The sequence below is a fragment of the Gopherus flavomarginatus genome, chromosome 7, assembly GCF_025201925.1.
Source record: "Gopherus flavomarginatus isolate rGopFla2 chromosome 7, rGopFla2.mat.asm, whole genome shotgun sequence".
In the NCBI taxonomy this organism is placed as follows: Eukaryota; Metazoa; Chordata; order Testudines; family Testudinidae; genus Gopherus; species Gopherus flavomarginatus.
The window spans coordinates 82676498-82688945 of record NC_066623.1 but is presented as its reverse complement, the minus strand read 5'-3'; the positions used below and the strand labels follow the sequence as shown (position 1 = coordinate 82688945).

At 40.1% G+C, this 12448-nt stretch overlaps 1 protein-coding gene across 1 annotated transcript in view; it reads left to right on the top strand.

The window, feature by feature from the left end:
* CCDC18 (coiled-coil domain containing 18) overlaps positions 1 to 12448 on the top strand; it is a 67750-nt gene that overhangs the window by 36582 nt on the left and 18720 nt on the right. Inside the window, 7 exon segments of the mRNA XM_050962468.1 lie at positions 50 to 197; positions 199 to 214; positions 4894 to 5107; positions 6961 to 7060; positions 8906 to 9022; positions 9479 to 9622; positions 10651 to 10854. Coding sequence (XP_050818425.1) covers positions 50 to 197; positions 199 to 214; positions 4894 to 5107; positions 6961 to 7060; positions 8906 to 9022; positions 9479 to 9622; positions 10651 to 10854 — 943 coding nt within the window.

The following is a 12448-nucleotide window of genomic DNA, read 5'->3' as shown; positions in this document are numbered from 1 at the left end:
ATTCCAATTGTGATTTGTTAATTCTGTTTCCTTTTGTGTTTTTGTTCAGGCAGATTAAGCTGGAGATGGATCAGTGCAAAGATGATCTAATTGGTATGGAGAAAGAACTAGTGCATTTAAGACGAGATGGTGAAACTAAGACAGTGCAGCTAAGTCACTTAGAAATGACTTTGGAGGACACTCAGTCAGAACTAAATAAAAAAAACGCAACAAGGTAAATGACTTACTATGTGTAAAAAAAAAAAAAAAAAAAAAAAAAAAAAAAAATTCATCTTTAAGGTTTATTTTTTTATGCTTTGTGTATTAAAATAGATTCTCCCCCTTCCCCACTTGTTTTATAGTTAGTTGCAAGGGACTCAGCATATGACTGTTTTGACTTTTCATAATCGTGCAATTTGAAAAGATCTGGGTAGTAAAATGTTACTTGGGCTTCTTCATTTTAGATGGCCTCTACATATTCCCACTTGTGGGGTGTGCCCTTCCCCTCGGTTACATTGAGAATCAGTGTCACCAATTATCAGGCTACCATGGCCTAATATCAGCTTCAAATTCTTTCTCATTCCAATAAAGATCTTCTGTCATGGACATGAAGATATTGAACAAGTGCATCAGAAAATTCAAATTCCTACCGTATCTCTGTAAGACTGGCTCAGGTCTCTTGTCACAATCTTGGTCCAATCTCATTCTCCAGATGGACACCAGTTTCTTATGATTGTATCCAACTGCTTAATCCCATTTGCTTCTATGCCCCCTTCATCAGAGTAATGACTGATCACCGCTTGTAGCTCTGGGTCCCAAGGGTAGTCCCAGGTGCCTACCCGTGACTGACACACTTCTTTGGCAGTGGTACCCCACACTCGGGCTAGACCCTGTAATCAGTGCTGCAGCCCATGTGAGCCCCCATTTGCTTAGACATATTCTCCCCCAGAGTTCAACTGCCTGTGGGACCTCTGGTTTCCTAGTTACACCCTTCAGGGACAACATGGTAGTAAAGCAAGGCACACAGTCTAAACAATGGAATTTTTATCAACAAACACTTTTTGCTCTTAAAAAAGAACAAGAGGGCCATAGATGGATTGCGTTTAAGTGTGTGTTTGTTGTTTTCTATCTATCTTAGTTGATTTCACCACCCTTGTAAGTCCTGGGTGTGGTCTGAGTACTTTGGCCAGGCAGCCCTTCTTGGCCTGACTGTCTTGTTTCTGGATTTCCTTAGAGAATGACCACTACTTAAAACTGACTGTCCCCATGTGCTGCAAGGTTGGGATGGGGAGACTCCAATTCCCACCCCCATCAGCTTTTGTATAAAGAGATAAATATTCTAAATCAATGGCCCTGCTGGTAGAAAACCCATTGTTCCATTAGGGAAGAGCCATTCAATGTCAGTGGCACTTGACTGCTCTGTCACAGCTTCCCAGCCATCATCCGTTCACTAGGTATCAAATATCAGCTACACAATGAAGGTTACACTCATAAATGGCTTTCACAAAACAGGATGGAATTCATAAAGCACATGTGGGGTTTTTTTTGTTTTGTTTTATGTGGGAGAAAATCACTACCAATGCAGAGTCTCATGTTTAGGTTTCTATGCAACATTGATAGGGTTAACTGAGACATTTAGGAAGGTACCTAAACTGTTTGTAGCCATTGAGGATCAGTGTGAGGGGAATGCCGTTTCCACTTAGTATCTGTCAAAATGGATTAGATTATGTACCAAGATGTGTTGGGCTAGAGGACATAGGATTCACTCTGTTAAGATGGTATTAATAGCCTGCTTCTGTAATATTGTCATCATAGAAATCTGCAGGAAATTTTCTTGTCACACTTATGCAGTACTGCATACTCAACAGCTTGGTATTTAGATCAGATACATACTTTGGGAGGGAAATTCTGGAGCTCCTGCTTAATTAGAACTTCTGAGCATGCCTTCTTAGGGGTTATACTGTTTTCCTAAATATGGGAGTTTAGTATATGCAGAGGCCAACTCAAAGAAAGGTAGATTTCTTAACAATAACTGTTGGTTCTTTTGAATGTCCATGTGGATCCCACTGTAGGGGCAAATGAGCCTATGTACACAAGCTCAGAATCTTTTGAAGAAAATGTCCATCACGGCCATCTATGCATCCTGTTCCTTCTCATGGCAGTTCAGCTGTGACCCTCCCTCAGGCCTGGTCTACACTACACAGTTAGGTTGACATAAGGCCGCTTATGTCGATTTAATTATGTCAGTATATACACTACAGCCTTGCTCCCACTGATGTAAGTGCCCTACTGCACCAACATAATAACTCCACCTCCACAAGAGGCATAGGTCTTATGTTGCTGTAGTTAGGGCAACACAGAATCTGTGTAGATGCTGTGTTCCTTACATCTGCTATTGTCGATCTTGTCAATTTCATGACCATGAAATTGACAAGAAAGCCAAGCTACCCCCCATTCTCCTGGAGAGTTGGGCAGCTGGACCCGCCCCCCCTCCCCGGAGTGAGAAGCCCTGGCAGTTGGACCCCTGCCGGGAGCTGGACAGCCTTGTCAACTTCATGGCTGCCCACCTCCCATTCCCCAGGGGCAAGACACCTCAGACAGCTTCCCCCTGCTCTCGGCAGGGAATGGGGAGCAGGGTTGGGACGGTCTTCTGGGACCCTGTGGGGCAGCCGGGCTCCTGGTAGACAGCTGCCAGCGGAGCAGAGAGACCATGCTTTCTGCTCCGCACACTCCCCCTCTTTGGATGGTGGAAGCGCTTTTGGTGAGAACGTGCACCACTCACCCAAGGAGAGTAGTGTGGACATGCACCACTGTAGTAATAACTGCAATAGATGTAAGTCGACCTAATGAAAGGTAAATCAACCTACTAATGTAGACATACTCTCTGTTCCCTCTTACTGCCTGTGGCATCAAGATGGCACATTGAGTCTGCTCTTCTGTTTCAAATGCAATATTTTTGTGAAGAAATTCTCTTCACCCTATTATTAAAAATTATTTTCTTGTTGTTTTAATTGGATAGTCTGTCCCCCTGCCCCCCAAAAAAGAAAAGAAAGATGGAGGAGACACTCTCCAATATTTCTTTGAACAGCTGAGCAAAGCACTTAATAATGGTAGACTCTAAACCCACGGGGTTTATAACCTGTCCTTTGTGTGATGCTCTTATGCCCTTAATTGATGGGCACAACTGATCTCTTTTCTGCCTCGGGGAAGGACATATCCCTAATAGATATTTTTGGAGCATTCCTTTGAAGGTAGCATCTGATCCCAGAGAAGAGAGATCCTCCAAGCTGGAGTCAAGGGGACTATCTTTAATAACTGTCCTAGTAACTGGCTAACAAGGCACCATATCTCTGGTTCTGCCAGGGAGAAGAGGCCTAAAAAGTACCAGCATCATTGGCACTGGTGTTGGCGTTCTCTCTGACGACCTCATCAGCACCAATGACCTCAGTGCCAGCACCAACCCCAAGACAGAGAAACCTTATGCCATTCACTATGGATGCCAAAAGACTTAAAGTAACTCCCACTAACGTTGTAGTTATGTTCCTGAAAAATGCAACTTTAAGTGAAATGATGTTAAACTAATCCATTTTCCCATAAGATTTAATGTAAATGTGGGGGGTTAGGTTCCAAGGAAAAACATTTTGGGTAGACAAAAGGCATTATATACTGTATAGTACTGTACTGTGGTTGGGTAGTGCCCCGGCTTACCCCACACAGGCACAGCCTGCTGCAGGCAAGAATGCTAAGAAGCACCTTCACAGCGGCAGCTTCCCTGGAGAAGAACAGGTGCTGACTTTGCCAGGAATGCTCCAGGCCTGCCTCTTCCTGTCCCCACTCCATTCCAGGCCCACCTCTTCCCACCCCAACTCCACCTTCTATCCGGAGCATGCTCCATTCCCACTCCTTCTCGCCCCCCAAAAGTCCTAAGCGCTACCAAACAACTGTTTAGCTGCGCTTAGGACTTCTGGGAGGGAGAAGGAGAAGCGGAGACGCGGAGCTTCCCCACTCATCCCCTCCCTCCCAGCACTTGTTTGGCGGCGCTTAGGACTTTCTAGGAGGGAGGAGGAAGAGTGAAGATGCAGCACTTCCCCTCTCCTCCCCCTCCTTCCCAGAAAGTCCTTAGGGGAAACACTGGCAGTGAGTACGAGGAGGTGGAGAAGAGGAACTTGTGCAATGCTCCCTTGTAAAGTCACTGCTCTTCACAGAATCTTACAAGCAGTGGACAGAGCAGGCAGCCAAACGACGTTATAAGGGAACATTTCACAACTTTAAACCAGCAAGTTCCCTAATTGAGCAGTGACGTAACTTTGAAACAATGTTAAGTGGGAGGATGTTAAGTGAGGAGTTACTGTACCTGCACCATGTGTAAATGCAGCTCAAAGCAGAAAATGCACCCGTTCCTCAAGGAGGACTTTAAGTTTTTTCCCTCTTTGATATCAAGAAACCTTTTATGCTCTTTTACAGGAGCACAAGGAGCCACAGGGCACTCATGGCCCCCAAAGCCCCAGAACATTACTATTTAAAACATTCTGTGTTTGCACACAAGACGTACACTGACTGTGGTATCCACACTTACTACAACATCTCTGCCAGTAGAATAACCATTCTTTCTTTGAGTGTTGCCTCTTCATTTTCCCACTATTCACCTACTTTCACTTCTTCCTCAGAATTCAACTCTCTTAAAGACCAAGTTTAGCAAAACGAAGTGAGGAGTTTGGGGAGTGCACAACTTTCATAATGTCACAGAGGGATTGGTCATGCAGTCTTGAATGGGACTCTGCTTTTCTAGAATGTCCTCAAAGCCCAGTGACATTGGGGTTGGGTGCGTACTGCAAGTAATAATATGTAGAGGCAACATTTAAAGAACCAGTTACTGGCGAGTACCCTTTTTTTCAATTTCTATTCGCATAACAGTGAGTGATCTGGAAGATAAACTGCTTCAGAGTGAGACTGGACAAAAGGATGCTTTACACAGAATAGAAGAGCTAGAGGCTGAACTACAAAATGCCCATGGAGAATTAAAAATCACTTTGAGACAATTACAGGAACTGCGAGATGTGCTACAGAATGCACAGTTCTCTCTGGAGGAGAAGTATGCTGCTATCAAGGATTTAACAGCTGAACTTAGGTGAGCTAACTCCTATTCAGGTCTTGAAGACTTAATCCCAGTGTTTTTTTTTGTTTTAGGAACAGTGAAGCATGTCTCTTTGTTTTGATGGTGCTTTCCACCTTTTAGCAGCCCCCTATAATCTGGTGGGTGTGTGTGTGTGTGTGTGTGTGTGTGTATATATATATATTATTCATGGTCTTTGGATAACTTAAAGTAGCTCTTCAGTTTATTTTGTTTAGTTTCTAAAAGCAAAAATACTAACATTAAAGTATTTTTTGGGAATGCCTTAAAAATAACAGTATAGAGGCTCCTGGACTTACGCAAGCATTCTGTTCCAGAACACCTTGTGTAACTTGAATTTTGTGTAAGTCGGAAGTGTATACCCGACAATTATGCCAAAAAAAAACCCAACAAACCCTCCTATTTCTAGCTTACAGAACTTTTTCCGTAAGAGCGGATTTGCGTAAGTCGGGTTTGCGTAACCCGGGGGGCGTCTGTAATAAAAAACCTGTTAATATGTTGCCGAAGTCCAAAGCTGTTAAGTGACAGTCTTGTACAGTACAACTGTTTAACCTTTACTATAGCAAATTAATGAAACTTTCTAATATACACTTTTTATTGCAATGTAGTTCTGAAAATGAGTGAAATAATTTTAATAGAAAAGTTAGTGGTAAATCTCCATTCTGAAGATGGTCATGAAATGCATTCAGGTTTTTTTTACTCAGTTCAAAGTTTACCTATATTTTAAAATAATTAAAATAATTAAGCTTGTAATAAAGAACAGAGGCCAACAGTTTTAAATGTGTGTGCTTAAAGTTACACACCTAAATCCACATTTAAACATCTACAACATGTGGCCATATTTTCAGAGGTGCTAAGTAGCTAAAGCATCCACTGAAGTAGGTGTCCAGCACTCTGAAAATCAGGCCACTTATGTTTTAGGTGCCTAAATGCAGAATTAGTTACCTAACTTAGATAACCAAGTTGCAAATTTTGGCTGGCATGGTGTAAATTCAAAGAAAACTTAATTCGGTTTGCTTAGTCAAGCACTCTAAGTGCTTCTGAAGCTAAGAAGTGTGTCACACCATGAGTACACTATAAAATGTATTTTAAAAGAAAGTTTTAAATTAACAGCTGTAATTTCAAATTCCTGGTTGAGAAAGGGTCTGCCTGGGAGTTGCTTTGCTGATATAGAAGGTAACAATTACAGCAGCACTACTCTCTGTCTGCCGCTAGGTACCTACTCTTTCCGTCTGTTTATCTATCACAGTTGTGGCTTGTAAAGGCTTTACTTAATTGTTTTCCATGTAAACGTGCTCTTCCACTCCTCACATTGGACCATTTGCTGCTGCATGCTCCATCCTTTTTCTTATCTCCTCTCCACTGACCCAGACAAACCATATGAAAGCAGGAGTGGAGCATGCAACAGCACCTGACACCAGTTTGGGGATAAGGAGGCTGGTAAATAAAGCCTGAAGAAGCTACTATTAGAGCAGACAACAGAGAAGCAGAGGCCTCGAGATAAGGAAGCTCCAGATAAGCAGTGGTGGGATCACTCTCTTCTTTTTCAAGTATCCATGTGTCGCCCCCACTTTCAGATTTTTTCATCTCCAAGATACACAGTCAGAAGTAGGGAATGCCCTGTCATCAGAGCAGCACCGAAGCAGAAACTGTTCAACCAGGAAGTTCGGACTGAGAATGCTAAATATGATGAAAATTAAATTAACAAACATTTTAAAAGAAAAAACATTTGGAGTTTTAGAATATAATGTTTATCAGATTTATGAAAACTTGATTTTTTGGAATCTAGATCTAGCTTTATAAAGGAGAGATAACATCTACATTGTTTGTTTGTTATACGGAAATTGCAGGCATTGTAAGGATGAAATTGAGGACAAAAAGCAAGAACTTCTTGACATGGACCAGGCATTGAAAGAAAGGAACTGGGAACTGAAACAAAGAGCAGCTCAGGTTAGATATTTCTAAGCATATTACCAGAATAGCCTATTGAGTGTTTATTTAAAGTATAAGTCCAGCATTTCCTAATGCTCAAATGATCGCTAAGACCGCTTGCTACGTTTCAAGAAATGAGGACTTTTTCAGTACAGTTCATTTATCCTAGCTGCATACTGTGTTCCAGTTCAAGGGATTCTATATCTGTTTGCCTACCATTGCGGCATTTGTAAAGGATATGTCTAATTTTTTCTGTTTTGCCTTTGTGAGGCTTCAACCTAGTGCTGACCAAGCTGATGGACTCTCTAGTAGAGCCTCTGGAGGAATTTTCTCTCCGTCACCTGCCCCAAAGACTGTTTATCATGGCAGTTAGATCAGCTGAAATGGTCTGTGAGCTTCAAGCTTAAATGGCTTGACTTTCCTCACCCACCATTATATGAGGATAAGGTGGTATTGTATACTCCTCCCATATTCATTCCTAAAGTGGTCACTTTCCTCAAGCTACACACATTACCAGGGGATGGTCAGGTGACACACTTTGTGTGCGAAGAGGGCCCATAACTACAACTTTAATAGAACAAAACCCTTCTGTAAATCCCCAAGGTTTTTTTTCATTTATGGTAATAAGGTTATGGCACAGGCAGTTTCCTGTCAGAATTTGATAAACTGGATTAAGATCTGCATTGAAAATGCTATCAGTTATCCCTGTCCTCAGTAGTATCTGAGCACATTTGACTAGATCAGGGATTCCCAAACTTGCTTCGTGGCTTGTTCAGAGTAAGCCCCTGGTGGGCTGCGAGATGCTTTGTTTACCTGAGTATCCACAGGTACGGCCACTCCCAGCTCTCAGTGGGCGTGGTTTGCCGTTCCCGGCCAGTGGGAGCTGGGGGAAACGTTATGGGCTGGGCCACCGCTTCCCACAGCTCCCATTGGCCAGAAACAGCAAACCATGCCCACTGAGAACTACAAGTGGCCGTACCTGCGAACACTCAGGTAAAAAAAGTGTCTTGGTGCGGCCCGTCAGGGACATACCCTGAACAACCCTGCGAACCAAGTTTGGGAATCCCCTGGACTAGATCTAAGGCAGTCTCTGAACATTCTTTTGTAATGTTCCTTTTGTAGAAATATATAGAGATCCTGATTGCAGGTCAATCCATATCTTTTCAATACTTCAGTCTTGATCTGCCTTCAAGATTTGATACCCAGTTTTGGAGGGAAGTCCTACCGTCATTGTTTAAATAGTCTTCTCAAAGCCTTCTCTTTAGAGAGTTGTTATTTGCCTGTCATTCTTCCAAAAGTGAGGATTTTTACTGACAGTACTGCAAGGAGAAAAAGAAGGGTTACTGCAGAATTTCAGCTGGAATCTGAAGAAGTTGACGGAACTGAGGGAGCATGAAGGCCATGCATAATATTACCTGAAAAGCTCTGTAGCTTGAGATGAAGTTCATATGGCTCCTAGTAATCAAAGCATTTTTTGCTTTAGTGCTTTATGCAGGCACATTCCAAGAATGAGGATCTATACTGACAGTCTACTCAAATAACTCAGTGTAAAGCTGAGTAACCATTCTGTCTTGTGTTCTCTGTGTTGAGGTATGGGCAGGATGTGTGAAATTATGGAATTAGAATTGTTTGTTTTTCCCTTCTCTCTATGTACTTAGACTCTAAGAATAGATTTCTACATGCCAGACCTCTAATCCATTCTTACATCAGTTTTACTGATTACACTTGGGACTACATTCTCAGGGCCAAAAGGGATTAGTTTCATTAGGTGTGTTGAATTCTTTTATATTCCATAAAATAATGTTTCTAACATTCTAAATACTACTTCAAAAGTGTTGTTTTTTTATTTATTTCTTATATTAGGTTACCCAGTTGGATATGACTATTCGTGAACACAGGGGAGAAATGGAACAAAAAATAATTAGATTAGAAGGTAGTTTGGAGAAAACTGAGTTAGAAATTAAAGAACGCAATAAACAGGTATTTTTATTAATGATTTAAAATAAAATCCGACTAGCATCGTAGAATGAATAACCTAGTGTCTGCATGAGATTGGGGAAGGATGCAAGCAAGAGTTGGCCTAGGATAAGACCAAAGTGATATTAATGGTTTGGGGGTTTCTTAGTTTTTTTGGGTGTTTTTTTTTTTTTTACCAGAGAAATTATTTAGAGTTCACCAATTAAAACTAAAAAATGAAAAAATAAAAAAATAAATTACACTATAGTAAGAAAAGCCAGCCTTGTTACTTCCTAAAATATGCACCTTAAATCATTCTTTATAATTTTACAAACACATTTTCCTATTATCAACTGGTTAAGGGAACTCAAAGGCAGATGTAGTATCTAAACTACTTCTAACTTTTGAATGTCAGGATTTCATGGTGTCCCTTAAGAAAAAAAAGCTGTTCTTCTGACTTTAAATGTATTTTGTATTTAGATTGAGAGCTTAGATTGCAAGCTACAGCATTCTAAAGATGAGCATCGTGAAAAAGAGTTTGAATTGCTCCAAAGAGATCAAGAAATAAATCAACTAAAAAAGGAAATTGAAAGAAAACAACATAGAATAACAGATATTGAAAAAGTAAGTCGTTTTCTTGGATAAATATGTTTTTTCCAATTAATTATTAGTTTACTAACTTAACATTCTTTGTCTTCAGTCTAATGGATTGTTTGGTTTACTAAGCAGTAAACAGCAGAAGAAAGTTGTCTTCTCATTTAATGTAATGCAAGTGGGGTTTTTTTGTTTTTTTTTTTTTGTTTTTACCATACTGAAATTACTTGCTGGAGTTCTTGGCTGAAGTTTATTATATTTTCATTATTGGGTTGTGATGGTATTGGTGTAACCAGTTGTTTATAAACAGTTGTGTATAGATCTTCCTTGTCTCTCTTCAAAAATAGGGTTCTATACTTTTCTCCTAGTATTTGTCTGCAGAATCATGAATCTCATAAATTAAACCAGGATTCCAAAGCACGTACTCTAACTTTGCATTATGTGGGAGTTTTAAGCCAATCTTTCTGCTTGTTTTAGGCTCTAGTAACCTTCAGACATAGCTAGGGAAATGGGTTTCATTAAAATGCAAAATGTTAAAAAAAAAAAATGTAATTACTTTTTACATGCTGCATAACTAGCTCGTGGAACTCATTGACGCAAGATATCAATGAGACCAAGAGCTATATGAGATTCAGAAAAAAATAGACGTTTATATGGAGAAAGGATACAACATTTGTGTTCTCAATCTAATTTATTTTACAAAGGATATAAACTTTTATGCTTCAGGGTATAAAACAAGCACTAACTGGTGTGAGTGAGAAAGAAGCTTCTATTATGGGCAAGTTACTTCATAAATGTTCACTGTAGGGTTTCTTGTACCTTCCTCTGAAGATCTGGTACTGGCCGTTATCGGAGAGTAAGTACTGGAATAGATAGGACTTGCCATAGCAGATCAGACCTGTGGTCTATCTTCTTTTGTAATCTCAGAGAATCAATAGAGTCAAAAAGGGTTGCTGCATTGATTTTTTTTTTTTTTAATTTAAAAAAAAAAAGAGGGGGAGGAATACAAATAATTCAGTATGTTTTCTTTAAGAATTTAAATTATTTACCTATTACAGACAGTGAAAGATCAGGAGAAGTGCATTGCAGACCAGTACAAGGAAGCATTAGATTTAGGTCAGCAGTTGAGGCTAGAACGAGAACAGATGCAGCACATCCATTTGGAGCTTTTGGAGACTCGCCGGCTGTTGGTTCAAGCTCAAAGAGAAACGGACAGACTCTTGCAAGAAATGGAAGAAATGAACTGTCTGTCTCGAGAAAAGGTGACCAAACGTGTAATGTACTCAAAATAGCTTTGGTTTAAGTGGCAGTGGAATTACCATTGACAAATGTTGATTTTAGAGAGTGGACTATACAGTTTATTTGGTGTATAAAGTTGTCAGCACAGATGCACATATTTAGTTTTGGATTGACAAGGAAGTATTGTGATAAGTTTTATTATAAAATTAAGAAAAAAGACAGATTCTTTAGTTGTGTTTCAATTCCAAAAAACATACTTTCAATAAGATTTCAAATATGGGTGTCTGTGACCCCCAAATGCTCTAATTTAAAAATATCGATGACTGGAGATTTTTTTTGGTAAAATCTAGGTCCCTTTGGTACATAGAACAAAAAGGAAGTAATTGAAATATTTACATATGGAAACTAGATACTGGGAAGTAGATTGAGGCTGACTCTTGCAGTAGAGCCTTTGATCCATCTTCCTCCTTTTTTTTAATTCTCCCTGCGCAGAAATCGAAGTCAGATGCAGTTCCTGAACTCTCCTGAACACGGTATTGGTCCCCGTTAGTGCCCCAAGGGTATTAGCCACCTCAAGGTGGGTGAGGAGGAGGGACGTGCATGCTGTATCCTCCTAAGAGGTAGTCATGTACCATGTGTATTCCCCTGCCTCACTTCCACCATGCTCCAGAGGGATTGTGCTTCACTTTAGCATCCTTCTGCTTCTTAATCACTGTGTCTTGCTTTGCAGTAAAACTATAAGAAAACCTACTGTATGTGCATGAGGCTGAGTTTTAACTTTTAGCCTCTGCCCCACACAGAGGACAATTCAGGAAGGGATTATTCTAAAAAGTCATAACTGAGCATTGGGTATACAGTAGAAGTGTTTTGTAACTTTACTGCAAAGCAAGACACAGCAATTAAAGAGGCGAAGGAGCTCTTGTGCTTGAGATGTGCTGAGATTCAGGAGATCTGGATTCTGTTCATGACTGTTGCCTGTGAACTTCATCTCTCTTCCCCATTTGTAAAATGAGTGTAATGTTTACCTACCTCATAAGGATGTTGTGAAGATAAATATATCAGTGTTTGAGAGATGCTCAGGCATTACAGTGATAGTGGCCGTAGAAATACCAAGAGAGAGTGAACCTTACAGGTCATGACGAAACAAGTTTGCAACAAACTTGACATTTAATTTACTCCTGTTCCAGTCATTAGTCTCTGGCAATAACTAGTTGCACAGCCACACTGTTTTACCTGAAATCTATTTAGCACTGCTTTGGATGAACAGTAACACAGGAATTTTTTTAAAAAGTTAATTAGTAAATAAACTGATTTGAATAATAAATAAAACCTAGCTTCTAATGATTTAATAATCGTTTAGGGGTATTGGCCATGGTGACACATAATGTGACCACTTTTATTACAAATAAATCCTAGTCAAATGAATATAAATATATTCTGGTACTATTCAATTGGCTTGGATTTGCTTTAGAAACTACCGGTAGCTAAAAAGAAATTGGTTGTGGCTTTCTGGCTCCTGGTTTTGTTTCTTGCTCTGCTACTGACTCGATGTGGACAAATAAGGTAAATGTTTAAACTTTTCACGGCATAAAACGGGAAAATAACGTTCAGTCTTAA